This window comes from Sturnira hondurensis, unplaced genomic scaffold (assembly GCF_014824575.4).
Source record: "Sturnira hondurensis isolate 20B ecotype Veracruz unplaced genomic scaffold, ASM1482457v3 Scaffold0025251, whole genome shotgun sequence".
In the NCBI taxonomy this organism is placed as follows: domain Eukaryota; kingdom Metazoa; phylum Chordata; class Mammalia; order Chiroptera; family Phyllostomidae; genus Sturnira; species Sturnira hondurensis.
The window spans coordinates 260639-286313 of NW_028097882.1; the positions used below are offsets into that span (position 1 = coordinate 260639).

A 25675-nucleotide genomic window follows, 5' to 3' on the forward strand; every position below is an offset into this window, starting at 1 on the left:
ACTTGAGACACATTTACTCTTTTCTTACCATCTGTTCCTGCTAAATAAGATAAATGTGTGCAGGCCATGAACATTTCCAGGTTCATTACTAATACAGTGTTCACACTTGCTTGATCAATACCATAATGCTTGCTCACTCTGTGAGAAAGTAGGAAGAGTAAAGGCAGCCTTGTTTGTACTTGACCTCCAGTCAGACTGTGGTTCTTGAATGTCTCCGTTTTGAGCAGTTCAGTTCTCAACCAAGCTGGTCATGGGAAGAAATGTGTTGGCTGCCCAACAGAATTGTTGATACGGGTATGACCACTCACGTGTCAGCCAACAAGCAAAAGAAATTTGGTTTTTGAAAAAGTCACCTCTCAAACAGCCTTGAAAGTATTAAGTTGAGAACTGAAGTTCTACTGTATTTGAGTTCAAAGAAAGGGAGAGAATAGTCAGCATATCATCATTTCATATCATCATTTTTTACTGTTCACCTCTCCTTTTTGTTCTTTTCCCAAATTTTGAGGCCCTAGAGGTGTGAGACTTTTTGTGTCACATAATGTGGCACATCACCTGTGGCTCCCTGCCTTACTTCAGGAATGCTCTTTTTTCCTAAATTATTTGTCTTTCCTACCTTACATCCGATTAAAATTCTTTGTTTTAGAAAGCAGTTTGGTTAAACCTGAGCAGTTTGGAATGTTATGGTGTTTCTACAAGGAGACCTTTCCTTTGCTGTTCATTATCTTATAAAAGGGTATTTTCTGTTTTAGCCACTTACTGATCATTATAATCAACTTTCTTAACACGAGTATCCAACACATTGGACTTAAGTAGCCCTAGTGAAATACTTGCCTCTGCACAAATGCCTTGCTTACTTTTGGTTTTTTGATTTTGGGTCTTGTACATGATGTTCTCTTTTTCTTGAATGTTTTATTTCTTCTTTACTAAGTGGCGATTTTTCAGAACTCAGAACAGATATTTCTCTAAAGCAATGATTTTTGATTCAAGGTGATTTTGCCCCCCAGAAAGATATTTCACAGTGTCTGAAGAGATTTTAATCATCACAGCTGGGGTGCCACAACTATAATCCAATGAGTAGAGACCAGATATGTTTCATATTTTATGGCACATCCGGCAATCCCTCCTCCCAGTACTGAATTATCCAGCTCAGTATGTCAGCACTGCCGAAGTTGAGAAATCCTGCTCTAAAGCAGACTTTACTCACCAGCCCCATCCCAGCCTGCCTCTGACCCCTGTGTGCTCTCCAGGTACCTGTTATTGCACTGGTCACACTGTGATTTAATTACCCGTGTGACACTAGTTTTTCTCCCTGCTACAGTATCTAGCATGATCCTTAGTATATATTGGGTCTTCAGTGTTTAATGTGAAAACACGTTATTTCAAGTCTTTCTTAAAATTTTCCAAATTTTAGAGTTACCCAAATAACTCTAAAAACAGACAAATGATTTTAGAGTTATTTGGGTAACTCTAAAATTTGGAAAATTTTAAGAAAGACTTGAAATAATGTTACATGAGAAATTGTAGATTTATCTTTTACTGCTTTATTTCTTCCTAAGATTTTGGAAAGAAAGTCTGTATTTTAGGGCCCAGGTATTCCATCTTTCTTAGAAAAACAAGTTTAATAATCAGAACATTCTGCTGATTGAATCACAGTAATCCTTACAAAATTATCTTAATTTATGATAAATTCTGGAACAAAATAAATCTACTGTTTGAACTTTGACTGTATCAGTATAACTTTTTATTTCTATATTCAAAGAAATAGGACATACTGAAATTTGAATAATACTATCTATAAGCTGTTAATTAAGGGAGAAAGGATCTTATGTATGTGTGTATTTAAACTGTTTATGTTTAAGTTATGTATATATTTCCAGCATGTGGCATTTATGCATTCATTCTTCAGTCAGTCATGCATTCCTGCATTCAGTCATTTATCCAGCGTTCACTAATACTAGTTGAGTTCCTCTTCTCTCCCAGATGGAGACAGAGAGGCCCTGGAGAATTAATGGTGAGCGAAACCTGGCCGTTATCATTTGCTGTCAGTGTAGTGGTGGAGACATCAGTCAGTAATCACATAGAAACAAATTTCAGTTACAACTGAAAAATTCTCCTGTGAAGCTGATGTACGTGGCTCAGGTAATGCCACAATAAAGTTTGAATCACTTGGTGATGTCAGACGTGTTGTGTGTGTCAGAGAAGACAAAAAAATTGCCGTAGGGAGGTCAAAAGGGAACAATTACTTGTAGTTGTGGGAAGGTGAAAAGGCATTGGATAGAAGGGACTTTGTGAATGTGTGAGGCCTTGAAGATTACATGTAGTTATATCTCACTTGTAAGGGTATTTTTAATGTATTATTTCATTTTCACAAAAACCTTCTGTGTTAGATTTTTGTGGCTATTCCCATTTTACAGTGGAAAAAACTGAAAACAGGATTAAGGATACTGTTTAGTGTCACAAAGTGGCAGAGCTAGGGTTCGACTTGAAGAAATTCAGGCAGCGTAGTGTATTAAGAAAGCATGTGTATATGGTGCACTGCAGGATTTGTACAAGGAATTTGAACTTTGCTTCGTCTGAAATATAAAGCGCTTGCAGAACAATCATGGAGAGTATATTTGGGGAGAGAGATTAGCATCAAATTACGTTCCGTCTCATTCCTAGCTAAATACCTAGGGTTGTACTGTGTGCACGCAGGAAATACCTGGAGACGCTCTGAGGGAAGAGTGAAAGACTGCAGGAAAACAGCGTTGTGGCGGGATGACAGTGTTGTAGGAAGAAGCGATGGAGATAAAGGAACATTCTTACATTAATACAGTAACCAGATCTTAAAAAAGGGGGGACCTAAATTTGGGCTGTGGCATTAAGAAAGACAAGCCGTAGATGGTGTTGCTCAGTGGATTGAGCTCCAGCCTGGGAACCTAAGGGTCACTGGTTTGATTCCCAATCAGGGCACATGCCTGGGTTGTAGGCGGGGTCCTCAGTAGGGAACAGGTGATAGGCAACCACACATTGATGTTTCTCTCCCTTTCCTTCTTCCCTTCTCTCTCTAAAAATAGATAAATAAAATCTTTTTAAAAAGAAAGAGAAAGGTAATTATAAAATAAGGTATGGAAGTACAATCAGTAGAAGTTAGCAGCTGATTGGATCTGCCTATCTAATAAGATACTCTATAGCTTAATTTATGTTTATGAAATTATTGGGACATTTTTGAAATCTCTGATGGATCCATATAATACTAATCCAAGCCAAAGATACCGAAGTTCTGCTGAAAATGTTATTCATTGTCCTTTTACCATAATAGGTATGATCTCTGGGAGATTTAACCTGTTAATACTTTTAAACTCTAGAAGTCTCTAAACTCATGAAGAAGACTTTGTCTATGAGGGACCAATTTCATTCCCATCTCCAGCTAGTGATATTTTTTAAAATATAAAATTAAGAATAAAAGGAGTTTAGACACATAACATGGTACTAAACTGAAGCTGTGTTTACCCTTTTGTTCTATGAAATTTGTTTTGCCTGTATTCTTCACAGTCATGACCCTCTAAATATTTTAGATCGTATTTACTAAATTCTGTTATGTCTTTTACAGTGATTGTTGTTTACACTTTACAGGATACCATAAGTGTGATATATATGATACAGTATCTTCTAAGATATGCCAACAAAATCTCACTGCTGAAATTTGGATGGTTGGTGCTAACTGACTTAAGCAAAAAGAGTGAATTTTGTTTTGATGCATGGGAAGACCTAACCAAACAACACCATACCACACCCCAAAGTCTCCATTCTCCTTGCAGTCAGTCTTCCTTCCCATCCCCAGCCCTAGACAACCACTAATTTGCTTTCAGTCCCTGTCTTTCTGAACACTTCATATAGAAGACATGGAACATGTGGTCTTCTGGCTTCTTTGACTTAGCATATGGTGTGGGGTTCATTCATGTTATCGCTGGTATCAGTTTTTATTATTAAGTATCAGTATATTTGTATAGGTATTAAAAAATATTCTTCTTATTTGGTTTCCCTTACTTTAAATACAAATTTTGTGAAGTTAGAGACTGTTGCTAATCTATGTAATTCCAGAATAACATTTATGGAGTCAGTGGAATACCTATCTGTGTACTACCTACCTATTTATTTAATTTATCTCTCCCTCTGTATGTGTATATGGATGTATATCATAGTATTTATGCTTCCTTCTCTTTGCAATTTCCGTGATCTTTTGAAATATAATAAAAACATAAAAGGAAATTATGTAACCTCACACCAGCATAATAAAGGGAGTGCTATTATATTGTCTTGTGTGTTTCCTAATAAAGAAGATAAGATGGTATCATATAATATGGCCTTGATTCAGTGATTCGCCTTCAAAGCTTTTATTTGTGTATTTCAATAATAAATTTTTATATAAATGGAAAACTGTAGCTGAAATACTGATTACTTAAAAACAGTGCTGTAGTAGATAAAAAGAAGGTGAAGCAGCTTTCATGGAGGTGTTTTTTGTGGATTATATAATTTATGCATGAATGTTTCTTTGATTAAAGACCTTGCTTAGATGTACTACCAGCTTTTTCTTACAATAAAACTCTAAAGGAATTTACAGTTAATCATATCGAGGAAATCAGGTAAATTGCTCAAGATTGCAGAACATGGGCTTAATTTATCAGTTGTTAACTTTTCCATATTCATGTGAAGTTACAGCAAGAATTACTTAAGTATTAAAGTAGTTAAATACTTTGTCAACAGTTTAAATATGAAGTCGCACTAATGCATTAAAGTGGTTAAAGTTAGTACCTTATCAAAACTTTGAATATATTTTTAGAGATTATGGACTCTTTAGGTAAAGTAAGAACACTGATTTATTAAAGGCCTTTTTACTGTCCCTACTTAACCATGTGATGATAGCTGTCAAGACAATAGACTGTCAGATTACCTTCTTAGCTTTTTAACTTTATTATTAAAATATCACGTAAGTTGTCTCTACTTTCACAAGGTTTTTTGTATTTGGGAATAGCTAAAAAATGAGTCATGGTAAATAAACATTTTCACTTTTGGGTAGTCACTGATTGGATTATTGTGTATGTATGTAGGTATTTGGGAGAACCCTTCACTTCTTGGAGTAGTTAAGTAAAACATATTTCAGTAGTTTGCCCTTTTATTTACAGTGTTTGTTAAAATGAATAGCTGGTTTTCCAGTCATGTCATGGATCTAATTCTAATTGAAAGAACCCAAAAGCTATTTAATATTTTGTTTAGATTGCTGTTTGTCTTTGTTGTTCTTGAAAGCAAGTTGTTAGACATTTTTAAATGACATTCATTTCTTGAATCTGAGTTTGTTTCCTTTTTTATAAGTATATACATTACTTAAATACAATACAAAGTATGTAAAATGCCATTTTATTTTGAAATTCACTATTTTATGAATAACCTCAGGCAATCCTAAGAACATCTTTGTTTAGTTATGCTATTTGAGAGAGCCTGCTTTGCAGCAGGTAGATGGTAATTTGAAGAATACTGCTAGCGTGAGTGTTGTCTGGGCCTCAGCTCAGTGATTGAATAGAACTGATGAGTATGTGCATGCATGGGTACCTACAAAGAAAATACTTAGAAAGATAGATTTAATGTACTAATACATTAACTTCACAGGAGATGTTTTTGTAGTTCTTGATGTTAAGGAAGTAGTTCTTTAATAATTCTGTAATTAACTATATGCATATCTTTGTATTTATGTATTCATTTTTTTTTTCACAACTCAAATACCAGTAGATGCTGTGGTAGCACTAGAAGTTCTTTTATAAGAGTGGTGACGTGATGGAATTGTTTGCAGTTTGATATGGAGAGAAAAAAACCTGAAGGTAGAAAAATAATTCCAGATTATAACAGCAGTCCAAAATTAGAGCTGTAAAAGGGCAGAAATTAAATCTGCTAAACAAATGTATAGGGGAATTTTGTAGTTTTTTAGTTGATCTTTTCATTGTGCAGTATTTCTGAGTGCAGTTTATGTTCCACATCCTTTACTCACCTCACTAGATGTTCATAGTACACATTGCTTTGATTACTGAAATAAGGCAAAGTAGTTTAATTCATTAATGCAAAGTCATAAGCTTTGCTGTGAATAATTTTAGAAATGCATGTTGGAAGTTTTATGTAACAAAATTATAATGGTTATGGATATGGTAATGGTATCATTTGACTTTATAGTATAAGTTATTTGAGGGCAAAATTGTTTTAAAACAATAGAAATTCTACTGAAATGTGTAACTTAAATGACTTAAAAGGAGACTTTCACCTCTCTTCAAAACCTTTAATTTCCTTAGAGTTATATTGTAACCCCAGCTTCCCTATCTCCCTTTCCCTGAATGAAAAAAACAAACAAAACATTCTTTACAGTTAAAAAAAAGATTTTTAAAAAGTTGAACTTTAGAATAGCTAAAATTAGTTTATGAATTATAACATTTCTTTTTTTAAAGGTTTTATGCATTTATTTTTAGAGAGAAGGGAAGTGAGGGAGAAAGAAAGACAAATATCAATGTGTGGCTGCCTCTCACACACACCCTACTGGGGACCTGGCCAGCAACCCAGGCGTGTACCCTGGACTGGGAATCGAACCAGTGACCCTTTGCTTCATAAGCCCCCGCTCAATCCACTGAACCACGCCAGCCAGGGCTTTGAATATTCCTTTTTTTAAAGTGTATTTTACTGATTACGGTATTAGAGTTGTCCTGTTTTTTTCTCCCCTTTATTCCCTCAGCCCTGCACCTCCCTCCTACCAGCAGGCCCCCCCCCCCCACACACACACACACCTTAGTTCATGTTCATGGGTTGTACATATAAGTTCTTTGGCTTCTCCATTTCCTATACTGTTCTTTTTTTTTAAGAGTTTATTTATTTATCTTTAGAGGGGAAGGAGAGAGGGAGAGAAACATCAATGTATGGTTGCTTTTCGTGCGTCCCCTGCTGGGAGTTGGCCTGCAGGGAACCGGCCTGCAACCCAGGCATGTGCCCTGACTGGGAATCAAACCACGATCGTCTGGTTCGCAGGCCTGTGCTCAATCCACTGAGCTATACCAGCCATGGCCTCCTATACTGTTCTTAACCTCCCCCTGTCTGTTTTGTATTTACCAATTATTCTTCTTATTCCCTGTACCTTTTCCCCCATACTCTTCCTTCCCCTCCCTGTGGATAACCCTCCACGTGATCTCCATCTCTGTGATTCTGTTCCTGTTCTAGTTGTTGGCTTAGTTTGTTTTTGTTTCTGTTTTTAGGTTCAGTTCTTGATGTTATCATTTTATTATTTATATTTTTGATCTTCTATTTCTTAGATAAGTCCCTTTAACATTTCATATAATAAGGGCTTGGTGACGATGAACTCCTTTAACTTGACCTTATCTGGGAAGCACTTTATCTGCCCTTCCATTCTAAATGATAGCTTTGCTGGATAGAGCAATCTTGGATGTAGGTCCTTGCCTTTCATGACTTTGAATATTTCTGTTCAGCCCCTTTTTACCTGCAAGGTTTCTTTTGAGAAATCAGCTGGTGGTCTTATGGGAACTCCTTTGTAGTAAGTGTCTCCTTTTCTCTTGAGGCTTTTAAGATTCTCTCCTCTTTAATCTTGGCTAATGTAATTATGATGTGCCTTGGTGTGTGCTTCTTTGGGACTCTCTGAGCTTCTTGGACTTCCTGGAAGTCTATTTTCTTTGTCAGATTAGGGAAGTGCTCCTTCATTATTTTTTCAGATAAGTTTTCAGTTTCTTGCTCTTACTCTTCCTCTTTCTTGCTCTTGCTCTTCTGGCATTCCTATGATTTGGAAGTTGGAGTATTTAAAGTTGTCCCAGAGGTTCCTAAGCCTCGCTTCATTTTTTTGAATTCTTGTTTCTTCATTCTGTTCTGGTTGATTGTTTATTTCTTCCTTTTGCTCTAAACTGTTGATTTGCATCCCAGTTTCCTTCCCTTCAATGTTTGTTCTCTGTGTTTTTTTCTTGATCTCACTTTGCATGGTCTTTACTTTTTTCTCTACTTTGCAACCATACTCAACCATTTCTGTGAGCATCCTGATTACCAGGTTTTGAACTGTACATCTGATAGGTTGGCTGTCTCTTCATTGCTTAGTTCTATTTTTGGAGTTTTGATATGTTCTTTCATTTGGGCCATATTTCTTTGTCTGGGTGCACTTTTTTCATTCTAAGGGGCAGAGCCTCAGGTATTGGCCAGGGTGGAGCAGCCCACTGTGCTGCATTGTGGCTCTGTATATGGGGAAAGAGTCCAAGAGGAAACAGTCTCACTTTGCTCGGCTCTCGCCCCACTCAGTCACTTCCTCCACTGCACACAAGCAAATTGGGCCCTCTGGTGCTGATTCCCCAGGGGGTGCATTTGTGTATGTTCTCGGACCCTGTGGGTCTCTTCAATGAACTCTCCTGTGAGGCTGGGAGTTTCTCCTGCTGTCACAACCCCCACAGGTTTTTACATGCAGAGGTTTTGAGGCTTTATTTCCCCATGCTGGAACCCTGGGTTGTATGGTCTGTCTCACTCCCCAATTGTTCCTCTCAGTTTATCTGCATGCAAATGAGGTACCTCGTGGTCCTCCAGCTGCCCCCTTGCTGTACTTCCTCTCTGCTCTGACTGCCCATCCCTGCCCCTCCTACTGGTCTGGAAGAATGTTTCTTCTTTAACTGTTTGGTTTTTGGACTTCCATACATTCTGGCAGTTGTGCTTATTTTTTGTTTTTAAATTTGTTGTCCTTCTATTGCTTTTGCAAGGAGGCAAAGTGTATCTACCTATGCCTCTATCTCAAGTGGAAGTTCTCCGCCTAGAATATTTCTTACAGTTGTTTTATGCTTTGATTCTTTACATTTAGCAATTTTAAATATTTTGCTTTTTTGGATAACTATGTAAGAACTTAATAGGATTATATGTATGTTTGGATATTATCTAGTTTAAAAACAGTGAGTTAGATTTTTAGAATAGAATGATAAATCAAAAACATGCTTTGGAGAACATCTCTGCTTTGCAGAAGCATCATGATAAGAAAGCTCCTAATTTAAGCTACATATTTGCAAGATTTGCCCTTTCTGTGTGTTATATAAACTAGGCTAAGCACAAGATTATTGGGAGCATGTATCAGCAATAGAATAAGAACTGCAAAGTCCAAATGAATTTCTATAGACACTAGACATACTTTTGATCATCTAATAATAAGCAGAATTTGTACTTCAATCTCCATCACTATAACCACAGCTGTTCATCAGGTTTTAGCATACAGCAGGCTTCTGGTAACTCCTCTCAGTTTTTCAGTGTGTATGATACTTAGGAGAGGCTGGTATCATCATCCACAATTACCTTCTATCACTGAAAGTAAGATTCATGTAGAGTTACAGATACAACACTCCAAAAGCAAACCTCATTTGCTTTTTATTGTGAACTGAAAAGAGGAAAGGGCCACTTTTTACTTTTTTGTAATTTGTGGTAGAAATTGCAAGAGACTTTGTCTCTGGTGATCTGTGTACTTTATGAATTTTTACCTTCATAATGTATGATGTTGTTGCTCTATATCAGTGGTTCTCAAGCTTTTTATACTCTTAAAAATTATGTGGACCCTATGTAGCTTTTATATTACTGGGCTCTGTCAGTTAATCTTGGCTGACATTTAAATTTATTATTATTTATGCCTATTAAATTTGCAGTTTTGTTGTTGCCTTATATCCACAGTTTACAAAACTGGCCCATTTTGAAGCATTTAAAATGAGAGTAGTATAGAATTCCTGCAAAAAAATAACATTGTAAATATAAGTAGTAAATAGTTTTCTGGTACAAATGTGAAATGTGAGTTTGCATAATTACAAATAATTTCTGATAGGTGATTTTCCAGAAGCTACTAAGAAACAAAATTTTTTTTTTAAAGTTTGATGATGTATATATACCTGAATTGGATTTTGTTAGGTTAAACTTCTCTTTACTCTTGTGCTTTTCTGTCATGGAATTTTACATAACTTGAAACCTTCAGAGAGTTTGTGTTTTACTAAAAATGCATTCGTCATTATCAGTAAGATGTAAAGTGCTTCTCTGTCTTTGGTTTTGGTTTCTTGTTCATCCAATAATGGTTAAGGACTTTCTTCGTCAGTTTTCTTCCCTGTGACTATTGGCAAAACTCTTTTGGTTCTGAATTCTTAACTGTGTTTAAATAAAGCTAAAGAAGAAACTCTGAAGACAGTGTCTTCAAATTCCTTTTATGTTTTGTTGAATTATGTTACAGTTCTTAGAGTAATGCCTGCCATAATGATTAATTTCAATCATATCATTTTCTAGTCAATTCCATTATTTCCCCATTTTTAAATCAATAGTCTTTTTTTTTTAGTATTGATAGGAATAATGGTGAAGTAATTAGTAAGATAGTCAAACGACAATATATTTCATGATATAGTAGGGGAACAGATGACTAAGACCCCACATTGTATCTTAGATTTTAAAAAGGTGTGGTAAAAAAGTAAAATTTGTTATTTTTTTAGTGATCTTTGGAAAACTACTAAGAGAGAAAAAAAGTCATGAAATAACACTCCTTACCTTGTTAGAACTATTGAAAAATGAAACTCAAAAACTAAAATTGGGTTCAGTGGATCTTAGTATATGAAGAAATGAGCATGTTAACTTTTTTTGAAGATGCTTATTAAGGTTTTGTTTTTATTTTCAAGTTTTTTTTACTGCTCTATGAATTATTTCCCCCTCACAGAATCAGGTTTCTGTTTATTCTCCCCCCCTCCCTTACTTCTTTTCCCCCTTTCTCCTCCCATTTCTTTTCCCTTTCCCTCCAGTCTTGCTCTCATCTACTCACCTCTCTTTCCCCTCTCCCTCCTGGGTTCTCTTCTTCTTCCTTCCCTTCCTTCCTTCATCCCCCCCCCCTTCCATTTTTGTTCGTTTTCTAGTAATTGCTGTCTTTACATTTAAAAATCTAGGTATGGTTTATTTTGTATTAGAGAAATGTGTCACCTTTGCTTCACATAAGAAGTTTATTTTTCCAACTTGATCTCTTCCTTGAATGGCAAATCTGATGGAGACAATTAGTACTGACAGGTGTTGAATGAAAGTGTCAGTCTAGGGCGGGTGTGAAGAGAGCTCTCTATCAGGCTGTGGGCCCACTATGGTGATAATGAAGGAGGCATCTATTCTGAGTGGTAACACCCACATTACAAACAACCACTTCCAGTTAATCAGTGAAACTCATGGAAAATAGCTTAGCTCTAGGAAGCAATGGGGTTAAACACGAAGATTCTGTGCCTGTCTATATGAAGTCATTTTCACAGGGAGTGGGGGTCAGGGTGGGTAGACACTGAGACAGTGGGTCTGTGTGTGAACTTATAATTAACATTATAAGGGCTCTACTTTTCTTAATGTCGGTGGCTCCCATCCACTGAGATAAAAAAGCAGTAACCTTTTTATAATATTTTCTGGTTTGCAGTGTCTTCCGTTGGTTTTATCTCTTAACCATTTACTTTCCCATCTTTGTGAAATATGTTGATATCTTTTGCCCTTTACTTTTTTCTCTTCCCTTCTCTCCTGTTACTTCATTGTTCTGAGTACAGTCTTCTCTGTCTGTACATTGTAATTATTCGGCTACCAGGACGGATAGGAGGTCAACACAGTTGTTTTGTGTGGAATTATCTGAAACGGATATTAAAAGGCAGCATATGTTATAGTTTTACTACCACTGTATTTGAAGTTACTGTTTTCATGGCAACTCAACTATCATTAAATTTTTCCAGCATAATCTGTTAGAAGTAACAAGCAAATCATTTTCCTGTTTGAGTTTGTTATTGTATATATAGTTTTCAGTGAATTGTTTGCTCATTTGAATTACATATTTAATGTGAAATTGTAGGCTTTACAACCAGTTTTCATAGGATCTTTCTGCGATATCTTGACTCATCATCACATTTGTAGCAAATATCTACTGGTCTCTTACTTTCACTCTAAATTTATATTTATTTTATTAGTGATATATTGAATATGTTTATCTGCATCATGATTTTTTTAACTTTGAAGTCATAAAGCTATTTTTTATGAATAAACATTTATTTTTCTTTTTTTATTTTTTATTAATGTTCGAATACACTTTTCTCCATTTTCCCACCACCACTTTCCCCCTGTCTATACACCTACCTCCAACCCTCAATCCTGTTACCATTTGCCATTCTAGATAATTTCTATTAAGATTTTAATTTTTGTTTTACCAAATTTAGTTTTTGTGGAACACTTGCAAAATAATTTTGTAGTGCATTTTGACAGCAAAGAAAATGTCTTTGTGTTTTTGTCTTAGAAGACTTAATTAAAGGGGCGATAAAGTTTGATTGATATTTTGAACTGGGCATATTGTTATTTTGTCAAATCCTTGGAAGTACTAACACTCAGGTAAAATATTTTTGTGTTTTCCAGATTATTGTTCGGTTGTTACAATTGTGGACCAGACAAATGTAAAGTTAACCTGCCTGCTCTTTAGTGGAAATTATGAAAGCCTTCCAATAATTTATAAAAATGGAGATATTGTTCGCTTTCACAGGCTGAAGGTATAATTCATACTGTCTAGAACTTTTATAGTTTTGAAGAGCACTCTGTATTGTTCGCTAAAATTAGTTAGTACTAATTATGTGGTTGCTCTGTTAGAACATGACATCAAGCATTGCAAGAGGTAAAAAGAAATGTAAGTAGTACCAGACTTCAGATAATTTATATTAGGAAATCTCTTCATTTGAACAAACTGCCTCCCCCTCCTTCCACAGAAAATGTATTAGATAACATGATTCAAATTGGTTGCGCTCTGTTTTCTTCAAAATACAGATTGATGTTGTAAATCTTTTCCATGTAGAATTTGATACGGAACTTTGTTTTTAAAAAAAGTCTTAGGTCAACAACAACAAAAGTGTATGAGTATTGAGAGATTGTATTAGTCTTTCCTGTTTGCTATATTAATTCAGGTACAAGAAAGCATTGAGATATTAAATATAAAATTTAAAGAAGTTGATCATAATTTATGAGAAATGCATTAAAGTATGAACGGATACTTAGGTATATTTTAAAGTTATGCTAGCAGTTAAATAATTAAATATAAGAAAGCCCTTGGTATAAAAACAAATCTACTAAATAGTATGTGATTTTTTAGATTTTAAAATAGTATGTGATTCTTTAAATCTACTTTGCAGTACTTGATTGTTTTCGATCTCTTAGGTTTTAAGCATTTTTGTCACTTTATTTATCCTCTTTTACATGGGTTTCCATACAACCCCTTCATTATCCTGGTTTTCTGTTTTTTTTTTAATACTTCAGTTAGTTGTGTTCCTCATGGTCAGCATGTTGCTTATAAACGAGCACAATATTCCAGGTGTGTTCTGTTCTTAGATATGGTGGGAATTACCCCCCTTGTTCTGTCTGTTGCTTTTCCCTAAGAATAGAAGAACAGTAGAGAATGTGTGAAGATAAAGGTAGAACTTTTTTAGTCTCTATTATGGGCTTATTCAAACTTCACCTAATAGCTTTTTTTCTCACATACTCCTGGGACCTGAAATACTTGTATTCATAGAATGCATCCTTTATGGTCAGTATTTTTTGTGTCTTGTTGAAGAACTCTTTGTCTGTTCTACCTGACGGCTCCTGTTTTCTTTTAAGTCGTTTATTGTTATTCTGTCTTATATTTAGATCTTTAATTTTCTTTTTTTAAAATAATTTCTTGATTAATACGCTGCCACATGAAAACAGGAAGTGTCCCCCATTTTTCACTTCCAGAAGAGCTTGTGCAAGATTTCTTTTTTGTCCTTAAATGCTTGGAGTAATGCACGGATGGTGCTGTCTGAACCTGGTGATTTCTTGATTGATAGGTTTTTATTAACCAATTAAAATGCTTTGATAAACTTAATTTTTGAAAATTTAACTATTTTATCCAAATTGTTAAATTTGTCAATATAAATTGGTCATAATATCATTTTTTACATGTTTTAGGATTTGTAATGATAAATTCTTTTTTTGCCATTTTGATATTATAATTTATGTTTCTTCTGAACTTTTCCAAATCAGTCTGCCTAGGTTTATCATTTTTATTAATCTCTTCAAAAACCTAGCTTTTCACTTTGATTTTTCTTTGTGTATATTTCTATTTTTCTTATGTTTTTCTTCTACTTTCCTTGGGTTTGAGCTATATTTGTGTAGCTTCTTGAGTTAGAAGTCTGAATCTCTGATTTTCAACCTTTCTTAATTTGTAAAATATTCACTTATACCTATAAATTTTTCTCTATGTATTAATTTAGATTTAGTCAACAAGTTTTAATTTATAACAATTTCATTATCCTTCAATTCAGTATATTTTCTAATTTCCAGCTGATTGCGTCTCTGAAATCAATGTACTTCTATAAATATATTTATAAGTATACTTTAAATTATTTATTATAAATTATTTTATTAAATGCATTTTTAATATTTAGGTTATTTTATAGTTAGCTTTTTATTATTGCTGTATGTTTTGGTCAGAGAACAGACTTTAGAATATTTAATATTTTGAAATTTATGGATGTTTACTTTATACTCTAGCATAATGATTTTCAACCTTTTTCGTCCATGACAAACATAAACTAATTACTAGAACCTGCAGCACACTAAAAAATATATTTTTTGCTGATCTGAAAAAAGTAGATATAATTTAGAATCTTTCACACTGGATGGCTATTGTTGTGTTCATTTTCTTTCTTTCTTTCTTTCTTTTTTTTTTGACAATCTAAGGGAAAATAGGTCAGTAACCCTGACTAAATAATTAGGTATTGCATGTCTTAAACTTTGTGGCTGCACATCATTGTGCTTCTTGGGGCATGCTGGTTGAAAATCACTCTTTTAGCATATTGCTAATTTTAGTAAATGATTTGTGAACACTCAAGTGAATCTTGTTGGCACTATGTATGCTCTGTAAATATAAATTAGATTATGTTTGTTAATTGTATTGTTCAGACCTATAGTCTTTCTGATTTTGTACATACTTATTTTATGAGTTACTGAAAAGCATCTTTTAAAGACTCCACTAGCATAGAGAATTTATCTTTTCTACTTGGATTTAGGCTCACTTGTTTAATTACATTTTATGTTTTTTCTGTTTTGAGGTTGTTATATAGATTTAGGTTGGGATTTCTTCCTATAAGATTGATTTCTTTATTGCTATGAAATCTTCCTATTTAGATCTAATAGTGTGTCTTACACTCTTTGTCTTGATAGCTCAGCTAGTTTTGAATAGCCTGAAAAGTTGTTTCGTTTTGTTTTTGTTTGGTTTTGTTTTAAGTTGGACAAGGCCATTAAAAATACAGCCATGTCTCATCTTGTCAGGGTTTCTTTTGTGTGTGTTTTGTTTGTTTTGGGGTTTTTTGACTCATCACAATTTGGAGATCATTGTTTGTAATGAAAATATAAATAAAACAGAAGTCAAGATCTCTGTTTGTTTTTTCAACAAATATTTTTTGAGTGCCTATTTAGTACAGTCTTGCTTTAATGAAGAGAGACAGACACTTTTTAAAAGCAAACATGTAAGCCAAGGTAAGTTCAGATAGTGATAGCTGCTATGAAGAAAATAAAACAATCAGAAAAGGCTTTCCTAATGAGGAGGCATAAGACTCAAATCCCAAATGATGGGGAAGTTCTGTTGAGATATGAGGAAAAATGTTTCCCAGGCAGGTAGAAGAAAATATAGGTACTAAGGTTCTGAGATAGTTATGAGCCTGGTATTGGAAGAACAGAAAGAAGGCCATAATGGATCTTAGTCAACTAACTATAGGAGAAGGTGGTACAAGATGAAACTGGAGAGGAAGGTAGAGGGTAATTCATACATTGCCCGTGATAAGTAAGTTGTTTAGATTTTATTCTGTTCAAATGGGAAGTCATTAGAGTGGTTTCAATAGAACGATTTGATTTATATTTTGAAAAAGCACTCTGATATTTCTGTGGGCAGTGAGTGGATTTTAAACAATAGGCATGTATGTAGATCTGTTCTGAGGTTATTTCAGTTTTACAGTCTTGAGATGGGGCTGCCATGACTAGGGTGGTTACCTTAATAATGGTCAGCAGAGGCGGACTTTGGTCAACAGGATAGACTAGTGGACATGGAATTTGTGATACAAAGTAAGATGAACACAGAACCAAGAATGATTGGAAATTTAAGTAAATCCTAAATCAAAAAAGAACAGCAAACAGATGAATAACAAAACCCACTTAAATATGTGTAAAACAAGTTAACCGATCAGTTATTTATGAGACAAGTATAATTAGAATCTACAGAGTGAACTTATATGTCCTTGAGTAATTCACTGGTACTAGACTAGCCCTACTGCTATAAAGATTAAAAAAATGGACAAAATATATTAGGCAACTGTGTTCAGACATTGGACAACAGGCACCTGTGATCAGCGAGAGAAGAGAAACTGATAAAGTAAGCCAGCCACATGGTCATCACAGCTTTGCTTGGAGCCAGTGCAAGCAGAAAATAGGGGTCTTGCTAAGCTGAGACAGCCAAGATCAGAGTTCAAGGCAGCTGGGATCTTCAAGGCAGTTGACCAGAGAGGGCAGAATTATACTGAGGGGGGTGGCCAAAAGTCTGCTAGGAAGGTTTATTGCCCGTGGACACTTGGACAAAGCTGGGCTGTACGTGGATAGGACAGGAATACCTAAGTATGACAGGAGCTGCTATGTGGTAGCACTTAGTGGTTAAACATGAAACAGATACTATAGGTGTAGTAGTGGGATGCTGGAGGTCTAACCTAATCAGAAATAAATTTATTAGTATCTCTTTAATATGTTGGCTGTTCAGCTGAGACTAAAGGTCTCACTTCACAAGGGATCAAATGCTAGAGTAAAGCCTACTCTAGTTGTGTTTATCAAAGCTTAAAACAAGCTCCGTGGGGAAGATAATGTTGCAGGATGAGTCCCACAAAGGCAGAAGGACTTTGGGAAACACTCTGAGCTTTCCACAGCTTCATTCTAATGAAGCATAAAGCCATGCCTTTATAAGTGCAAGGTGATGATTCACCAACTGAAGTGCCAATAAAAACAAGGATCAGTGTTGGTCAGAAGGAGTTAACAAAATTCAGAGCCTTCACAGAACATCATCCACAATGCCTAGTAAAAATGAAAAAATGCTAGTCATGAAAAGAAATAGTCAAGAAAAAATAATCCCATTAACTCCAAACCAACTTCACAGTGGCCCAGTTGTTACATTTTTAAAACAAGACTTTAGCCCTGGCTGGTATAGCTCAGTGGATTGAGTGCGGACCTAAGAACCACAGGATAGCGGTTCGATTCCCAGTCAGCACATTCCTGAGTTGCAGGCCAGTTCCCAGCAGGGGACTCACGATAGGCAACCATACATTGATACTTCTCTCCTTCTCTCCTTTCCTTACTCTCTAAAGATAAATAAATAAAATCTTAAAAAAAAGACTTTAAGGCAGTTATAAATATTTTCAAAGAATTAAGCAAAATACGTTCAGTAAATTAAAGAAACTGTGCTTAATGCAAGATAAGAAATCCCTGCAAGAAATGGAAGCTAACAAAGAACCTAGTTGAAATTGAGTAACTGAAAAGATCAGCAAATGAAATGAAATGAAACATTTACTGGATGGACTAAATAGCAGATCAGACATGTTAACATTTACAAGAGGATAAATCAATAGAAATTATGTAACCTGAAGAACAAGGATTAAGGAAAAATTGACAGACCCTTAGAAATCTGTGGAGTAATATCAAATGGTAAAACATGTCTATGAGATACAGGAGAAGAGAATGGGGATATTTTCTTCCCATCCTCAGGAAAGAGAAGAGAGTGAAAAATATTTATAGAAATAACGACCAGAATTTTTTCCTAATTTGATGGAAAATAGTGAGTTGTAGGTCCCAGAAACTAGGTATTCTCTATGTGTTGTACTATAAAGAAAAGCACATCTAAACAAAATCATGGTGGCATTGAAATAGAAAAATCTTGCAGTCAGCTGTTGTAGAAATGACACATTTCATATTAGGAAATGGTGATACCAGTCATCTTTGATTACTTACCACAAATAACAACACCTGAAGAACAAAGTCATGATGGATGTCGAGTGGTGATAAGAAATTTGTTCATCTAGAATTTGGTATCCAGATACCAAATACCTTACAAATTAGGGTAAAATAAAGACATTTTGTGTAATTGAAAATGAAAGCATCCATACCTAGCATATCTTCATGACAAAGAAAATGGTCAAGGTTGGTGTTCAGGGTAGAGAGGAATGCTGTTGTTAGAATCTTGATCATGAGGAAATGACAAAAGTTGGTTAATTAATAAGCAAATACAGAGTTTTGAATTTCTAACTATAATTTTACTAAGAGAAAAATGGCTATTTGAAAAAAATGATACTAGAAGGCCAGGTGTGTAAAACATGTAGAAAAGTATGATGATAACAGCACCAGGGATGGGTGGGGCAGTTGGAAGGAATTACACCTCTGAGAGATTCTGACCTTTAAGAGTTCGGATACTTGTAGTAAAAAGTATAACATGAGGATATGAAAAATAAGAGGTACGTAGTAGAACAATATTTATTACAAGTCACCTGAGGTGTGAAGGATTCATTCATAGCTTAGAAGTAAATGGAACACTAATATGTTCAAAATAAGGCAGAAAAGAAACAATAGAAGTTTTTTAAAGCAAGTAAGGAAAATGAGTAAGATAATAGACTTAAATATAACTATTCAGTAATTACATTTATGTAAATGGACTAAATACTCCTTTTTAAAAAAATATATTTTATTGATTATGCCATTACAGTTGTCCAATTCCCCCCTTCATTCCCCTCCACCCTGCACACCCCTCCCCCACCATTCCTCCCTTTAGTTCATGTCCATGTGTCACAAGTTCTTTAGATTCTATATTTCCCATACTATTCTTGCCCTCCCTGCTGTCTATTTTCTACCTACCGTCTATGCTACCTATTCTCTGTACCTTCTCCCCCCTTTTGCAAGGAAAAAATAGACTGATAAGCCAGAATCAGCCCAGACTGGTGTGGCTCAGTAGATTTAGTGCCAGCCTATGAACCGAAAGGTCACTGGTTCAATTCCCAGTCAGGGCCTGAATTGTAGGCCAGGTCCCTAGTTTGGGGTGTGCAAGAGGCACCTGATTTATGCATCTGTCACACATTGGTGTTTATCTCCCTCTCTCCCTCCCTTCCTCTGTCTCTAAAAATAAATAAAAATCTTTAAAAATCTTTTTTTTTTAGAAAGCAAGAATCAAAAAATCTCTACAAGAAATGATGAAAATAGGTTGGAAATAAAGCTAGAGAAAAGATATATGAAGGAAACAGTAAGCATTAGGAAAATAAAATAACTATATTAATATCAGATAGAGTTCATAAGAGATCAGAAAGGAGGAAGCATTTTACAAGGTGAAAAAAGGGGGTGCTTTGTATCATGAATGCATGTGTATCTAATACCTGAGCTGCAAATTCAGAAAGATAATACAGCATATTTCAGCTCTCAGCTGTATTGTATTGGCTTCAAACTCATTTTAGGTGTTCTAGTGTTCTGTGTTACATTCTTAAGTAATTGTCACTTGTTATTTTTCATTCTATAAATTAAAACTAATACATGTTTAAGTACAAGCTTGATGGGATTAGGGAGTCTAATACCTAGCTCTTTAAAAAATAGGAATAGATTTTGCATAGTGTTTCACAGTTTACATGGTGCTTGGGGACCTTGATAGAGCCTAGTTGATTTTATATTTTATATGCTAATTAAATGAAATATTAAAGAATTTTGTTCTCTATGAACTCTACTGGCAGGATTTTATGATCTCTCAAGGTTTGCATCAGTAAGCAGCTTTGTATGTTCCTGTTTTGTTTTCTCCTTTGTCCCACTTTCTCAGATCCAAGTATATAAAAACGAGACTCAAGGTATCACCAGTTCTGGCTTTGCATCTTTGACATTTGAGGGGACTTTGGGAGCTCCTGTCATACCTCGTACTTCAAACAAGAATTTTAACTTCACAACTGAGGACCACAAAATGGTAGAAACCTTACGTGCTTGGGCATCTACTCATATTTCACCTTCTTCTATATCAGTAAAATTGTGTGATGTTCAGCCAATGCAGTACTTTGACCTTACTTGCCAACTCTTGGGCAAAGCAGAAGTGGATGGAGCATCATTTCTTCTGAAGGTAGTTATTTTTAAATACTTAGCAATTATAAGTTAGCACCACCTACATGTTCATGAAGAGCTTATATTATAGCCTTCTTTTTTTAAAGATTTTATTTATTTATCTTTAGAAGGGAAGAGAAGGAGAGAAATATCAATGTATGGTTGCTTCTCATGTGTCCCCTGCTGGGAACTGGCCTGCAACCCAGGCATGTGCCCTGACTGGGAATCAAACCACGATCGTGTGGCTCGCAGGCCCGCGCTCAATCCACTATACCAGCCAGGGCTTATTATAGCCTTCTGATGGACTAACTATTCATACTCATGTTATATTAAGAACTTAAAATCTAACTTACCATTTTTGATAAGCCTGGATATCCATGCAACTCTACTCTTGAATTTCTCTACTTTATCCTGTACTTCTAGGGAAAAATAGTATTATCAGATCTATATTTTAAATGTAGTATATTTTGTATTCTATTTATTTATGCACTTATTTTAATACTAATAAATTTTTATTTTAGTACTAATAAAATATGTATTTCTTATTTTAATACTGAAAATATTACTGTTTTTTAGTTGCAGTTCTCCGTATGTGTGTTTCTGATTCCCTACCGTGTTGGCCTTTCTTCCCTTTTACTTTCTTGGCCATTTGATGTTGAGTTTTCGTCCCATGTCATTTGTCAGCCTGCTTCATGGGTAGATCACAGACAGTTCTGGAATGCTTATTGCTCTTATGTTTTGTTTTGTTTTTAAATCAGCAGGATTAAAAAATGGCATGAGACCCAGCTAATCTTTGTTTACAACTGTGCCTGTTGAGTCATGAATAGCTTTTGGAGAAGATAATTTTCTGATGTTATCTGCACCTCCCCATCTGAGGCAGATTTCGTTTAAACCAACCCTGCTTCAGCCTAGCACCTGTGGTTATTTCTTTAGCTTCTGCTCTTTGGAACAGCAGGACAAGAAGTGGCCTGCAGTAGGGCTTGGACAAGTATTGGGGACTAGCATTATTGTCACTTACACCTTACCCACGTTAAGGAATGGTGGAGATAGAAACCCTTGAGCACAATACAAAGTGTTTGAAGTTGAAAACAGCATACTTATATATACATTACTCTAAAAATGCATGCTCTAAAGAGAGTTAAATAAGTCAAGTGTGAAAAAGCTGAAGCTGGAGCTGCAATAAAAGCATCCTAACAAATAGAAAACTTAGGTCAAGCAGTCATAATTCCTGCCCAAAGTTATGCCCTTAACAAATGAGCATTTACTGATTACTGAGTATTTCCAATGACAGCCTCTGCTGTGTGGAGAACTACACACTGTCTTTTGACTCCTGTGTCATTGGAAAAATTCCAAATTCTGAGATAAAATCAGCCGCCTTTCTAGCTGACCTGGCTGAATCTACATTTCCTCTCTAAAACGACAAAGCACGTGTCTCCATCCCATTTTTATAGATAGCCTTTGCAGATCAGGGAAGACAGCCATCATGTAGAAGTTATTTTAGAGTACAGCATTCAGAAGTAAATGTAAGAAATTACATTAATAAGACTTTCTTGAGAACAATTTAAAATAAAAATCAAGTCTTTGTATACTCTGACTCAACGATTGTTTTCATAAATTTATTTTAGTTATAATTTAAAATGTGGAAAAGTACATTTAAAAGATATTTAATCTTATATTTCTTATAGTAACAAAATTAGGAAAAACTCAGGTACTAACAATAGGGAATTATTTGAAATATTTATGTATTACGGAATACTCTGTGAATATAAAATAACACTGTAGACATATATTTATTAAGGTAGATATCCATGTTATTCTATTTAGTGATTAATGCAGCTCTTATACACTAAAAATATTTTATGTACATAGCAAACATATATTGAAAAGAAAATATAGCAATATGGTACTAGCTATCTTTATCCCTGGGGAGTTAAATTTTAAGTGATTTTTTCCTTCTGAAATTGATTTTCCTACTGCAAACCAGAAATAACTTTTTTTAAAAAAGATTTTATTTATTTATTTTTAGAGAGAGGGGAAGGGAGAGAGAAAGAGAGAGGGAGAGAAACATCAATATGTGGTTGCTTCTCACATGGCCTCCACTGGGGACCTGGCCTGCAACCTAGGCATGTGCCCTGACTGGGAATTGAACCAGCTACCCTTTGCTTCACAGGCCCATGTTCAATTCACTGAGCTACACCAGCCAAGGCCAGAAACAGCTTTTTAAAATTATGTTTAAAAACAAAAAGAGCCAGTAGTTCTCCAAATGAGATCTGGTCATCATGAAATATAGGATAATTATTTTCTGTCTCAGTCTGGACATGATATTAATATTGGTCCCTTTATTAGTGACCATGATGCATTCATTTTAATTAATCTAGTAGACGTATTACACCAATAGTTTGCATTAAAATCATGGTTTAATAGATCTATACACCTACTAACATTAATCTACATTTTCTTCTGTTTACACAACTTACTTTCTGAGCAGTAAACTCTTCAGTTAGATTTACTTTAAGTCCTTACATTTCTTCAGTATGCACAGCCTCATCTTCTTAATGTTTTGTTTGTTTCGAACAGCCAGAGATCATTTGGAAGCCAGAGCTGGTAGATAGTTTTTGTATCTAATTTGTCATGTGGTTTAGAGATCAAAAAAAAAACATAACATAAACCAGAAAATCATTATATTAAAGAGACTATTCTGATTTTCACCAGGTAGATATTTGTATGGAAACAGCAGAGGAAGGAATGCTGTGTAACTAATCTAAGAACAAGACTGAATATTATATAAAAAATCAGTCATTATTGTAAGTTTTTTAAAGGCACCATAATTTACTGTGTAATTTATATTAATACATAGGAGTCTTTGTCAAGATTTTTTTTCTTCTTTTGTATAAAATACTTGATTCAGGTGTTAGAAACCAACTTAAATTTTTTTTAAATTAACTGATTAGATTTGTATCACCAGTATTATAACACATTTTGAAAAAAATTGTGGGTTAAAATTTGAAAATTATTTTATTGGTAACTGTGTATTTCTTTTCAAACTCAAATGTAGTAGAAATCACTATGAGATATTTGTAACTTAACAACAAAAACAGTTTGATTGAATCTTAAGGTAATAATTATGCTAATAATTTTACCATAGAAAAATTACTGCAAATATTTATTCCTTAAAAAGAGACACTAAAGAATACATTCTTTTGACTAGAATAGCAATTGCATAAATTGAAATGTGTTACAAACCAAAAACTTGGATGTTAAAAAACAGTATTCCTCACATCCTGTTGTATCAAAGAGAAATGAATTATAGTTACACTTTTTTAAGAATATAATGTTAGTAGCAGTTTTTAAATATGTAGTAAAAAAGTTTTTCTCCTCAAGTTCCTCTCTTAACCCCAATCTCTTCTTCCAAAAACTAGGTAACTGCAAAGTGAGTCTCTTGAATATCTTTTTTCTATAAGAGAGAGGGGAAGGGAGGGAGAAAGTGAGGGAGTGAAACATCGGTGTTTGAGAGAAACATTGATCAGTTGCCCCTCACACACCCCAAACTGGAAAGCTGGTCTGCAACCCAAGCATGTGCCCTGACTAGTAATTGAACCCATGACCTTTCAGTTCACAGGACATCATTCAACCCACTGAGCCACAACAGCTAGGGCTTGAATATCTTTTCAGACATGTTTTAGTTCATATGTAAATATTTTTTCTCCTTCTGTATACATATGATAGATAGCAGACTATACATACTACTCTTCCTTTGCTTTTTAAATTATTTTTACATAAAGATTTTTCTACATCACCACCTAAAAAGTTCTTGTATTAGTTACGAGGGCTGCCATAACAAATAACCGTAAGCTGGGTTGCTTATGATAGCAGCATAAATGCTGCCTTGGCTGGTGTAGCTCAGTGGATTGCATGCGGGCCTACAAACCCTTTCCAGTCAGGGCACATGCCTGGGTTGCAAGCCATGTCCCCAGTAGGGGGTGTGCTAGAGGCAACTACACATTAATGTTTCATTCCTCCTCTTTCTCCCTCCCTTCCCCTCTCTAAAAATAAATAAAATCCTTTTTAAAAAATAAAAATAAAATAAAATGGCATAAACCTGTTATTTCAGAGTTTTGGAAGCCTGAAGTCCAAAATCAATATTTTGGCAGGGCCTTCCTTGCTCAGGAGGAATTCTTCCTTGCCTCTTCCTAGCTTTTGGTGGTTGATGGCATTCTTGGCTTGCCAGGTGCATCACTCCAGTCTCTGCCTCCATTANATTATAATACATGTAATTTATATTAATACATAGGAGTCTTTGTCAAGATTTTTTTCTTCTTTTGTATAAAATACTTGACTCAGGTGTTAGAAACCAACTTAAATTGTTTTTTAAAATTAACTGATTAGATTTGTATCACCAGTATTATAACACATTTTGAAAAAAAATGTGGGTTAAAATTTGAAAATTATTTTATTGGTAATTGTGTATTTCTTTTCAAACTCAAATGTAGTAGAAATCACTATGGGATATTTGTAACTTAACAACAAAAACAGTTTGATTGAATCTTAAGATAATAATTATGCTAATAATTTTACCATAGAAAAATTACTGCAAATATTTATTCCTTAAAAAGAGACAGTAAAGAATACATTCTTTTGACTAGAATAGCAATTGCATAAACTGAAATGTGTTACAAACCAAAAACTTGGATGTTAAAAAACACAGTATTCCTCACATCCTGTTGTATCAAAGAGAAATGAATTATAGTTACACTTTTTTAAGAATATAATGTTAGTAGTAGTTTTTAAATATGTAGTAAAAAGTTTTTCTCCTCAAGTTCCTCTCTTAACCCCAATCTCTTCTTCCAAAAACTAGGCAACCACAAAGTGAGTCTCTTGAATATCTTTTTTCTATAAGAGAGAGGGGAAGGGAGGGAGAAAGTGAGGGAGTGAAACATCAGTGTTTGAGAGAAACATTGATCAGTTGCCCCTCACGCACCCCAAACTGGAAAGCTGGTCTGCAACCCAAGCATGTGCCCTGACTAGTAATTGAACCCATGACCTTTCAGTTCACAGGACATCATTCAACCCACTGAGCCACAACAGCTAGGGCTTGAATATCTTTTCAGACATGTTTTAGTTCATATGTAAATATTTTTTCTCCTTCTGTATACATATGATAGATAGCAGACTATACATACTACTCTTCCTTTGCTTTTTAAATTATTTTTACATAAAGATTTTTCTACATCACCACCTAAAAAGTTCTTGTATTAGTTACGAGGGCTGCCATAACAAATAACCGTAAGCTGGGTTGCTTATGATAGCAGCATAAATGCTGCCTTGGCTGGTGTAGCTCAGTGGATTGCATGCGGGCCTACAAACCCTTTCCAGTCAGGGCACATGCCTGGGTTGCAAGCCATGTCCCCAGTAGGGGGTGTGCTAGAGGCAACTACACATTAATGTTTCATTCCTCCTCTTTCTCCCTCCCTTCCCCTCTCTAAAAATAAATAAAATCCTTTTTAAA

At 34.9% G+C, this 25675-nt stretch overlaps 1 protein-coding gene across 4 annotated transcripts in view; it reads left to right on the plus strand.

The window, feature by feature from the left end:
• The window catches only part of POT1 (protection of telomeres 1), a 103861-nt gene that overhangs the window by 27363 nt on the left and 50823 nt on the right, over window positions 1–25675 (plus strand). For all 4 annotated transcript variants that reach the window (XM_037039136.1, XM_037039137.1, XM_037039135.1 and 1 more), the window contains 2 exons: window positions 12424–12554; window positions 19898–20188. In XM_037039136.1, the coding sequence (XP_036895031.1) occupies window positions 12424–12554; window positions 19898–20188 (422 nt within the window). The remainder of the gene's footprint in view (window positions 1–12423; window positions 12555–19897; window positions 20189–25675) is intronic.